The following is a 12,088-nucleotide window of genomic DNA, read 5'->3' as shown; positions in this document are numbered from 1 at the left end:
AGAATGAAGCAAAATGCAGCTATTGCAATGTCTGATTTTCTATAGCTTCGCCATTAGAGTCTAACGAGCTTATTCTTGAAAATGAAGGCCAAATAAGGTGTTAAGCGATACTTCTTTTTTTATTGGTCTAACACAGGGGTAGGCAATTCCGGTCCTCGAGAGCTGGAGCCAGGTCAGGTTTTCAGTATATCCACAATGAATATGTATGAGATGGATTTGCATGCACTGCCTCCTTGAGATGCAAATCTATCTCAAGCATATTTATTGTGGATATCCTGAAAACCTGACCTGGCTCCGGCTCTCGAGGACCGGACTTGCCTACCCCATGGTCTAACATACCTGACTTTAATTAAACGTGTAATTAAACTCAGGAATTCATTGCCAGAGAATGTGGTGAAAGCATTTAGATTATCAGAGGGCCGCTGCGTGAGCAGACTGCTGGGCACGATGGACCACTGGCAATTGTTATGTTCTTATAAGAAAAGTCTATAATTCGTTATTAAAATGGACTCAGGAAAATCCACTGCTTATTCCTAAGATAAGCAGCATAAAACCTGTTTTACTCTTTAGGATCTTGCCAGGTACTTGTGAAATAGGTTGGTCACTGTTAGAAACAGGCTACTGGGCTTGATAAACCTTCAGTCTGTCCCAGTATGGCAATTCATATATTATTAACTTCTTATTCTTATATACTTCCCCCTCCCCATTCGCGGTTTCCGCACTCACGATTTCATATAATCGCGATTTTTTTGGGGGGAGGGGGACAAAAAACCTCATATTTTTGCCTTCCCCCCAACATCCCGGCCTTACCTGGTGGTCTAGTGGGCTTTTGGGGCAGGAGCGATCGCTCCTGCCCCATGTAGATCGCCAATAGGAAATGGCTGCCGTCAGTCATTTCCTATTGGCGATCTGCATAGGGCAGGAGCGTAGGAAGATCTTTTCTGCCCCGAAAGCCCGCTAGACCACCAGGTATGGCTAGGATGCCAGGGGGAAGGCGGGAGGGAGGCGGGGGTGGGTCAGAGACAGATATTCACGGTATTTCCCTATTTGCGGTCCGCCTCTGCCCCTACCCCCCGCGAATAACGAGGGAGATGTGTATCTACAACTTCTTGTCCTTTATTTCTGTCTCTCCAAGACAGTGTATCACAAACTGTGCGACACACTGGGGAAGAGGAGGGTCCGTCTGACTGCCTACAAGAGGTGCCTCTCGCATCGAGAGGCATGTCCTGTAGGCAATCAGCCAGCGCCTCTCCTTCTCTCTGGCCCTCTTCTCTGCTGGCATCCCCCACCCGTGGCTCAGGGCCTGTCTAGAGGGCTTTCGCGCATGCGTGACATCATCACAGCGACGTCCACGCACTTCCGGATGCCTGGAGCTACAGCCACTACGTTTAGGGCTCCTTTTACTAAGCTGCGGTAGTGTTTTTAGCACGCGCTGCAGATTAGCGTGTGCTAGCCCCCGCGCTACGCAGAGAAACTAACGCCAGTTCAATGGAGGCATTAGCGCTAAAACCACTAGCGCAGCTTAGTAAAAGGAGCCCTTAGTGAGCCGCAGTTTGACAAAGTTTGCGGGACACTGCTCTAAGAGAACAAAATCACCCAGGCTAACTTATACCTGAAACTCCGATTTCTTTGCTATCTGACAACCCAGCAAACAACTGCAGGACTATGTTCTATTTCTGTCTTATAGTCCCAGCCCCCAGCCAAGTTAATATCACTAACAAAAAGCAATAAGACACAGTTATTTCTTTTAGATCACAGTTAAGCTCTTAATCAGTGTTTGAAGAAATACATAGTTCAATTTAGCTTCAACATCTGGAGGGGATGTATATTCCGCTCATGCCTTTCTTCAGTAGTGCAAGGCAAGTTACAAGGAAGTAAAACGGTCAAAACAATACGATGGCCTCCTAGCCACTCGAGCTGCAAAACTGGATAACCAAATCTCCAACCTACTGTTAACCACCCCAGACTAAAAGATTTTCAGAAAAGAAATAAAAACTATACACTTCAAGAAAGTCCTGAAACAGTCCTAACCACACCTTCTATTAAAATCTCTTACTCTTAACAACACTTATTCTTAACAACTCTAGAAATGACAATGGATCGACTCTTTACAACTCTCTACAAATGATCTACTCTGTACAACGCTAGAAATGACTATTATTCTTCCACTGTAACCCCCATTCTTTATATCTTTTGTAACCCCCATTTTTATATCTTTTGTAATCCGCCTTGAACCGCAAGGTAATGGCGGAATAGAAATCTCTAATGTAATGTAATTCAGGTTTGGTAGGCATTTTACTGTCTTCAGAAGGTTTACGATTTAAGTTTATACCTGAGGCAAAGGACGGTTAAGTAACTTGCCCAAGAACAGAAGGAGCAGCAGTGATATTTGAACCTGGCTTCCCTGGTTCTCCCTGGTTTAAATACCTATGTGGCATAAATGTGGATGAATTCAGTCTCTTTCATTTTGAAAGGAAGCCCTGGAATGAGAGGGCATAAGATGAAGAGGTGATAGGCTCAGGAGTAATCTAAGAAAGGGGGGTAGATGCGTGAAAAAGTCTCCTGGAAGAAGTGGTGGAGACAGAGATTGTGTGTGAATTCAAGAAGGCATGGGGTAGGCACGTGGGATATCTCAGAGAGAGGAAGAGATAATGGTTACTGCGGATGGGCCGACTGGATGGGCCATTTGGCCTTTATCTGCCATCATGTTTCTATGTAACCATTAGTCAGCTATTCCATTCCTAGGCAAATTAATTTTCAAGTAAATCTACATCCAAGTAAAATTCTCTTTTTCACACGCTCAAGGGACTTGCAGCATTATACCCACATTCAAATTGTCATGCATCCATTACACTTAATTAGTCCAGGATGGCCTAAACAAAATACATTATCAGATATAAACAGAAAATTTGATCTGAGAAAAAACATCCAAGGGCTCCTTTTACCAAGGTGCGCTAGCGTTTTTAGCGCATGCTGAAGACCAGAGCGCGCAAACCCCGCGCTACATGGAAAATACTAACGCGAGCTCTACGGAGGCGTTAGCATCTAGTGCGCGCTGCATTGTAGCGCACCTTTGTAAAAGGAGCACTAAATGTAGCTTCAGAAAATTCTGTCCAAGTTTTTGACCAAAAAAATTTAAAAAAATAAAATCTTTGCAATCAACTGGCTATTTTATGCTGCAGGTATATATCTAAGAAGTCACTCACTCTCTTGCATGCAGATCTGTGTGCGAGTAAGCAGAGCACCTTAAACATCAGAAACTAAGAGCAGACAGAAATGGGAAGAAAAACAAGTTTCTTAAAATAGGTAATGTTAAGATCTAGAATTTCTCAAAGGTCTTCTTCAAAGTCATCAAAAGTGGAAACAGCAGACGGCCATAATGCGAACAATAAAAGGACACAGAAGGTTCTGCCTAGTTAAATACGTTTTATAACCACAATAAAAGTAAGGGCACTGTTAGCAGTCTAAGACTAACTACCCTCACAGACAACTATAAAACCAACAGCAGTCCCCGACTGACAAAAAACGTCACAAATACACATGTACTAAAGTCAGCATGAACTGATTGGCAAAACAAAAAAAAAGGACAAAACCTGTGATTTTTAAAATGACTTTCTTGCCCAGGGATCCAATGCATTCTCTAAAAGGAGCTCTCTACAACATTTGTCTGCAAACTTCTAATCCCTAGTTAAAGGAGAGATCGAATGGATGACACTAACTTGGATTGGCTGCCCCGACTCAGCTGATACAGTTAAATAGTTCTATAAATAAAAAGACGCCGTGGCCATTTGACAAACGCAGAAGACTTAAGGCTCCTTTTACTAAACTGCGCTAGCGGTTTCAGCGCGTGAATTGCCACGCGCGCTAGACGCTAACACCACCATTGAGCTGGCGTTAGTTTTTGGCGTGCTAATCTGCAGCGTGCCGCTAAAAACGCTAGTGCACCTTAGTAAAAGAGGGGGTTAGTGCAAGTTCTAAAAAAAAATGGCGTGTACCTCGATTAAAGTTCAATTCGTGGGGGACAGGGGACGTCACATCATGTCGGGTCAGGAGGAAAGGGTCCACTAGTCCAGTGATTCCCAACCCTGTCCTGGAGGAACGTCAGGCCAATCGGGTTTTCAGGCTAACCCTAATGAATATGCATGAGAGAGATTTGCATATGATGGAAGTGATAGGCATGCAAATTTGCTTCATGCATATTCATTAGGGCTAGCCTGAAAACCCAATTGGCCTGGTGTTCCTCCAGGACAGGATTGGGAACCACTGGACTAGTCTACCAGGAATTTTTTATTTTAACGTTAGCGATAGTAGGGTCCAATCAAGCCTGCTTAGACTACCATGGATTACAGGAGCCTGTAGGTCAGGGTGCTGACTCAGTGGCTTTAAGACACCCTTCCTATCACTACATGAGCCAATCACGTTTTTAACATGGCAGTAATTTGCATGTTTACTACTTAATTCATAGCCATGGCATTTATCATCTTTAATTTCACAGTAGAAGCCGAGCAGCGAGCCAGGTCTACAACGTGGCTGTGTATTGGCCCCTCAAACCCTCCAGAGACAGAAAAATACATAATGTACTGTAACTAACCATGAACTCAATCTTCTCCCTTCCTATATGTATAAATGGAGATTTTAAAAAGCTACTATCGATCGTGACAACCTGAACATCTATACATATAAACAAAGGGTTGTAGGTTGGATTGGCTGAAATTTTATACAGCTATTTATATGTGCATTTAAACAAATTTCGCTCTCTACTTTTGCATCAGCTCCAAGTACACATTGGTTTTATAAAAATGCTTGTTTTGCCAGGTCTGTAAAATAAGGGGATAATTATCATTAATATCTCGATTTATATTTCTGCCTAATATTTCTCTGCTAATTCACACCATTTATAGTTTTATGAAATTGGGTAATTATTGGATTGGATTTATTACATTTGATGTACATGAGTATTAAGCGTTTTACAATATTACTATATTGAGCAAAAAGTTACAATAAAAGAGAAAGCTAATACAAACGCATAAAATTTCTCAAATTGGAAAACCACCAGGTGTTAGAAGGCAGTAAACAAGAGAAAGAATGTGAAACAGATTAAGAAAGGGTACAGGGAAAAGCAAGTGGGAAACAGGAACACAATTTTAGTAGGAAATAGAGGCATGGCTGCTGATGAAAAACGCTTGCACGTGGACTACAGAGAGCAATCATACAGGGGGCTCCATGTTATTGGAACAATATTGTCTTCAGTTGTTTCCAGAAGATTTAGGGTAGATCTTCAAGGAATCCCTAGAGTAGGGCGTTCCAGAGGCTGGAACCTGCATATGAGAAGGTTCTTTTCCAAGTAGACTGAAGTTTTATCTCTCTCAGACCAGGGAGATCAAACCAGTTGTAGTGCGACGATCTTAGAGCTCTGCTAGGTTGATATCTGGCCAATTTCTTGTACAAATAAACTGGAAGATGACGATCTTTAAAAACTAGACAAAGCAACTTAAATTCAATCCTCCTAGAGATCAGCAGCCAGTGCAGTTTGAATAGACCCAATGGCTTGAGAGACTACGGGAGCTCACAGGAGCCATTTCCTATGAGTGATCTGCACAGGACAGGAGTGTAGGAAGATCGCTCCTGCCGCAAAAGCCTGCTAGACTACCAGGAAAGGTTCCGGGGAGTCTCAGAGGGCTTAAAAATAGTCCAAAAAATTAAAATCGATTAAAAAAACAAAACAAAACAAAAAATTGTGAATAACCGAATCCGGATACTGAAACTGCGGATTCGAAGGGAGAAATGTACCTACTTTTGGGCCACCCTGTATAGTGAAACATTCCAAGCATTTCAATTAACAGCCTCAAGTTGGGGGAGAAAAACACCCCCCCCCCCTCCTTTACAAAGCTGCACTAGGCTTTATTATTTTTTTAGCACCGGCTGTAGTGGTATTAGCTCTGATGCTCACTGAATTCCTATGAGCGTCTGAGCTATACCACTGTGGCCAGGAATAAAAAAGGTCTAGCACGGTTTCATAAAAAGGGGGGAGAGAGAAAGGGGTAGTAGATAGGTAACCAGAAGGTGACAAGGCGGTATAACTTTATAGACTGGAATGTGATAGGAAACCCAGATCCTTATTAAATCCTGTCTGGCAGATGTCATAAGAACATAAGAACATAAGCAGTGCCTCCGCCGGGTCAGACCATAGGTCCATCCCGCCCAGCAGTCCGCTCCCGCGGCGGCCCGAACAGGTCACGGCCTGTCTGAGTCACCAGAAGGGGCCCCCTTGCCACCTTGGTTTCCCATTGAGTCCTATCTTCCCATCGAAGTCCTAACCCTCCGGTCTTGCACATGCACGACCTGGTTGGATTTCTATACTTATTACCTGGTTAGCTTTCTATACCTGTGTTACATCCCAGCACCTCTCTCAGTATCCCACGATCCCCCTATCCCTCAGGAATCCGTCCAATCCCTGTTTGAATCCTTGTACCGTACTCTGCCTGATCACTTCCTCCGGTAGCGCATTCCAAGTGTCCACGACCCTTTGTGTGAAAAAAACTTCCTTGCATTTGTTCTGAACCTATCTCCCTTCAGTTTCTCCGAATGCCCCCTCGTGCCTGTTGACCCCTTCAGCCTGAAGAATCTGTCCCTATCCACCCTCTCTATGCCCCTCATGATCTTGAAGGTCTCTATCATATCTCCCCTGAGCCTCCTTTTTTCCAGAGAGAAGAGCCCCAGCCTATCCAACCTCTCAGCGTATGGGCAGTGTTCCAGCCCTCTTACCAGTTTCGTTGCTCTCCTTTGGACTCTCTCAAGTACCGCCATGTCCTTCTTGAGGTACGGCGACCAATATTGAACGCAGTATTCCAGATGTGGACGCACCATCGCTCGATACAATGGCATGATGACTTCCCGCGTCCTGGTTGTTATGCCCCTCTTTATGATGCCCAGCATCCTGTTGGCTTTTTTCGAGGCTGCTGCGCACTGTGCAGATGGCTTCAGTGATGCATCCACCAGCACACCCAAGTCTCTCTCAAGACTGCTGTCTCCCAACAATGCCCCTCCCAATGTCAAAATATTTCAACATATTTAGAATTACAAACCATAAAGTTATACCGCCTTGTCACCTTCTGGTTATCATCCACCTTTTTCTGTTTCTTCCTACCATTCCTTCACACGACCCCTACCTTTCCTTTGTGACCATCACTGGAATGCTTTTCGTGTTTCACTAGTGGTAGAACTGCTGCCTAAGCACCCTGAGGTCGTGGGATCAAATCCCAGTGCTGCTCCTTGTGATCCCGGGCAAGTCTATTTTCCTGGATAGAGAATGCAAGGGGACAAATTTTTCTCTGTCCCCGCCAGCTCTGTCCTCATCTGCACAAGCCACAAACACTTTAAGATCATAAGTGTCTGAGACTTGTGCGGTTAAGGCAGAGCTTGTAGGAATGGGGAAGGGACAGCGACAAGACTCACGGGGATGGGGCAGGGAAATTAAGTTCCTGCGGTGATGAGGACAAATTCGTTCCCTTGTCATTCACTAATCCTGGGTACAAAATAAGTACCTGTATATATGTAAACCACTCTGAATGTGCAACCACAAAAAAGGAGGTATACAAGCCCCATTCCCTTTCCCTATATATTTTCATATAGGAGGAAAGCATGGCTGAGTAGTTAGAGCTACAGCCTCAGCACTCTGAGGTTGTCGGTTCAAGCCCTGCAATGCTCCTTGTGACCCTGGGAAAGTAACTATATCCTCCATTGCCCCAGGCAGATAGATTGTGAGTCCACCAGGACAGAGAGGGAAAAATGCTTGAGTACCTGAAAGCAAACCATTTAGGCCAGGGATGTCCAACCTTTTGGCTTCCCTGGGCCGCATCGGCCGAAAAAAATGTTTCTGGGTCTGTGCAAATGCGCAAATGCTGTAGCAAGACAGAGGAGGGAACCAGCGAGATGGTAAACACCCGGGTGCAACAGAGGAAAACACTGCATCAACCTCGACCAGGGCCGCACAAAATTCTTCACGGGGCCACAGGTTGAACACCCCTGATTTAGACAATGTCCACTGATAGGCAGTATATAACTATTGCTATTTCTTTATCATATCTGACCAGGAGAGGTTTCTGCCTTGAAAAGCTTATTAAAAAATATATCAATCTCATCCATTAAAAAGTGTCACCTTATTTTCCTTTATTATATACATGCAGAAATATTTTGGATCATGTGAGTTATCATTGGCTTCACTGGGTCACTTGCAGGTGTAAAAACATAGGGCACCATAAGGGGAAAGGGATCATCAGTGATACAGGGAATACCTAAGCATAACATCCCTGCCATAATAACAGATGAAAACAGCTTTGTCATAACTCAAATGTGCTCTTTCACTTTATCTCCATCCTCTAATACCATAAAGAAAAAAAAACCAAACAAACACACAGAGAGACTGGAGATCAGAGGAAATGCAAGACATTCAAACAGACATGATATCTGTGGTTATTGTTCCAAAGAAGTCTTAACGGCCTATGGACTTTTCATTTAGGAAATTGTCCAAGCCTGTTTTTTTTAAATCCCGCCAAGCTAACTGATTTCACCACATTCTCCATGTAATTAAACTCCGGAATTTGTTGCCGGAGAATGTGGTGAAATCAGTTAGCTTGGTGGGGTTTAGAAAGGCTTGGATAATTTCCTAAAAGAGAAGGCCGTAGGCCATTATTAAGATGACTTGGGGAACTCCACTGCTTATTTCTAGGATAAACAGCATAAAATCTGTTTTACTACTTGGGATCCAGCTAGGTACTTGGGACCTAGGTTGGCCGCTGTTGGAAACAGGATACAGGACTTCATAGACCTTCAGTCTGTCCCAATATGGCAATTCTTATGTAACTAAAATTTAAAAAAATCGTTTGAAAGTAGTAAAACTTAATTCAGCAAAGCATATTAGTGCATGGTGTTTGTTATATACATGAAACGGTGAACAAGTAGTTGTTAAACTCCTTAGGAAAGGCTAAAAATCCAATCTAAGCTGGATAGTGACACTTGAATATATTGGGGGAGGAGGAATTCCTCTTTTTAAATCAGTGCACCAAGCAATATACAAGTAGAAAAAAAGGGAATTTAAAAAAACCCCACTTTAAAGGATAACGATTCAATATACACAACACTGTTTATGCAACTTATTAGGTAAGCACCCCCAATACCGGACAGGAACTGCGAGGCCTTCTGCAACTTCAGAATGGAAGAGCTCAATAGCAGTAATGGAAAACGATCAACTATGTTCAACACATGGGTCCCCGAGTGAGCAGTACTAAACACAAGCGGAACATTTTCCACCTGTACCGAGTTATACCACCGCCTCCCGCAACCATGGGGGGGAAGAGGAGTCTCTGTGTCAGAACAAGAGGCCTTTCCCCGCCACTTGCGCCTTTCCACTGTCACAGCCAACCCCGTGCATGCGCATTACAGGACGAACGAGGATTCAGCAGAGCGCTTCTATCAGCTTCCTCTGGACCCTTGCACGCAGGGGGGGGAGAACCCCCAACAAGCCCGTGGGGTTTAACAGGCCCTCAAAGTGAACTCCAACACAGGCAGACACCCAGGTCGGTCCCTGTGGGTAGCGGGTGCAAGCGGCGGGGCCCTGCCATCCCCCTCAGAACACAAGGACCCGCCTCGCGCGCTCTCTGCGCCACGTTCTGAGAACAGCTGAAAATGACAAGCAGAAAGCTCAGGCAGCAGAGAGCAACGCGGAAGCAGAAATATCCCAACCATGCCCTCCGCTCCCACCTGCCCATGCAATACCTGAGGATCGATGTCTCCCACCAGGTAAAATTTCACGTCTTTGAACATTTCTTCTGGAACTTTCATCTCTTCCTGATCATCCGACATCTTTTCAGACTTGGGGTTGGGGGAGTAGTTATGTGTTGTTGTTGTTTTTGCTGCGCTAACAAACCTTGCCTTTACGCTGCCCCCCACTGTAAGCGATTCGGCGTGACAAGGAGGAAAACACACATTTCTCGTCTTCTCGTGCAGCCGCCAAACTGCGGAGAGCGCGCTTTGGCACGCACCACTACGCCACACGGGGAGGGGGGTGGTGGTCAGGAGAGAGCGAGCTAGAAACTTAGCGAGAGCCGTTCTCTCCAGCTTCCAGCATTCACTAGCTTTAGGTTGGAGAATGGTTGTCTTCGTTTATGTTTTCTTTTTTCGTTGTTTGGTTTAAAGGGGGTACATAAGTTTGTATTTAAACTCTTCTCCCCCCCCTTCCTTTTTCGATCCGAATAGTTCTGTACTGGGGAGTGGGAGGAGATCCGAAGAGTCCTCCCATAATAAGAGAAATCAGGAGTAGGGAAAAGGCGCCTTTGGCACATAGGGTGGGGGGGAGAGAAGTGAATAAGGCAGTGTTTTAGGCGTATGAAACAAGGGGATTCATGCTATGGCGTGTAGGATAATCTTGAGAATAGCTGGTAGAAGATAATTATTTTCTGTATAACAAGATCGTTCGTGCTTACTTTTAACAAGTTGGTTAACCTAACTAACCCTTTGAAAAATAACTTCACGTATAGTTCTGGCTTAATTTTCAAATTGCCTTGTACATTTAAGGGGAAAGGATGTACGAAAATAGGGCATGGGAATGGGTGCATCAACATTCTCCTCGGCCTTGCAAGCTTTTCTCCCCCTCCCACCACCCCCAATTGCCTTATCCGGAAATGTTTTTGTTTTGCTCACTCTGCGATTAGTTTGGGGAGGGAGGGGGGGGGGGGAAGAAGAGGCAGAACACGTGACCGTTTGGTTTTTTTTTTGGTCATATGATAGTACTAGCAATTGGTGTAACTGTATGGGGGTGTTAATGTTGCTGAAGCTAGGTTTGTTTACTTTAACAGACCCTGCAAAGACTAACCTGCTGATGAAAGGAGAGACTCGAAGGATTAGCCACGCCCCCAATGACATGACGACGGAGTATAGAGAATAAAAGCACCTGAACAACCTCATAATAAGTAAGCTGAAGGATTTTTCAGCACAGGCTCAGCCGTCAGATTATACAGTACCAAGTTCCAGAGATGCTAAGAATGCCCCATACCAAAGCTGAAGATTTAACCACTATTCTGCTGGAGCTTGTAACAAGTGAAGTTTTCCTCACAAAGCCTAGCGTGTCTAATATGGGAAATGTACATTCCAAAAAGTGACATTTTAATCAATAAATAGGAAATAAAATCCCCTTTTTTCACCTTTGTTGTCTGGTTATTTTTGATAAAAAAAAACTGATGGATATAGAAACTGATCTTCAAAATCACTTACATACAAGCATGCCACTGAGGGAGCCATGGTGGCCCCCATGGCCGAACCTTTGATTTGTAAATAGAATTCCTGATCAAATTGAAAGTAGTTCTTTCCCAAAGCTATGTGTGCCAATGTTACAAAAAAATTCACTCTAGCTGGTGACAAGGAAAAACTGGCGAGATGCTTGCGGATGGCCCGTACTGCGGCCTCCTGCGGAATGTTTGTATACAAGGATGTGATATCTAAAGTGACCAATAACGTTCCCTGAGGGACATTTTCAAATGATTGTAAAATATTTAGCATATCTGTGGTGTCTTTAATATATGATCGTGCTTTAGATACTAAATCTTTTAGATAAAAATCCATAAAAGCAGATAGCGGCTCCAAAAGTGAGCCGATCCCGGACACAACGGGACGTCCTGGGGGAGACGTTATACTCTTATGTATTTTGGAAACAAAAGTATATGACAGGTATAACCGGATATTCTTGATGCAAAAATCAAAATTCCCTGTCTGTAATAATTCCTTGTTCCAATGCTTGCAGTAAAACGTGTTGAATGCCTTCAGAACGTTCTGCTGTGGGATCATAAGATAACATTTCATAATGTTGGGAATCATGTAATTGGCGCATGGCTTCAGCAACATACGCTACAGTGTCTAAAATTACAATTCCGCCGCCCTTATCTGCTGGGCGGATGATGGTAGACGGATCTGTAGATAAATTTTGTATAGATTGTATCTGCTGGACAGACACATTTTGTTTGCTGCGAGCTGGCGTCTCCTCTAATTTTCTAATATCTTGTTCTACCAAATTTTGAAAAACCTGTAAATGTGGGTC

General features: G+C 44.0%; 1 protein-coding gene and 1 long non-coding RNA gene across 2 annotated transcripts in view; one reads left to right on the top strand and one right to left on the bottom strand.

The window, feature by feature from the left end:
• PAXIP1 (PAX interacting protein 1) overlaps positions 1-10,269 on the bottom strand; it is a 104,467-nt gene extending 94,198 nt beyond the window's left edge. The window contains exon 1 of the mRNA XM_033931635.1: positions 9,775-10,269. Coding sequence (XP_033787526.1) covers positions 9,775-9,861 — 87 coding nt within the window. The 5' untranslated portion in view covers positions 9,862-10,269. The remainder of the gene's footprint in view (positions 1-9,774) is intronic.
• Positions 9,384-11,199, top strand: LOC117354327. Its single transcript, XR_004538182.1, has 2 exons — positions 9,384-9,798; positions 10,854-11,199. It is a non-coding gene; the product is annotated as an uncharacterized LOC117354327 (long non-coding RNA).
• Positions 11,200-12,088: the final 889 nt, after the last annotated feature.

This window comes from Geotrypetes seraphini, chromosome 2 (assembly GCF_902459505.1).
Source record: "Geotrypetes seraphini chromosome 2, aGeoSer1.1, whole genome shotgun sequence".
In the NCBI taxonomy this organism is placed as follows: Eukaryota; Metazoa; Chordata; class Amphibia; order Gymnophiona; family Dermophiidae; genus Geotrypetes; species Geotrypetes seraphini.
This window is presented reverse-complemented; position numbering and strand designations above follow the sequence as displayed.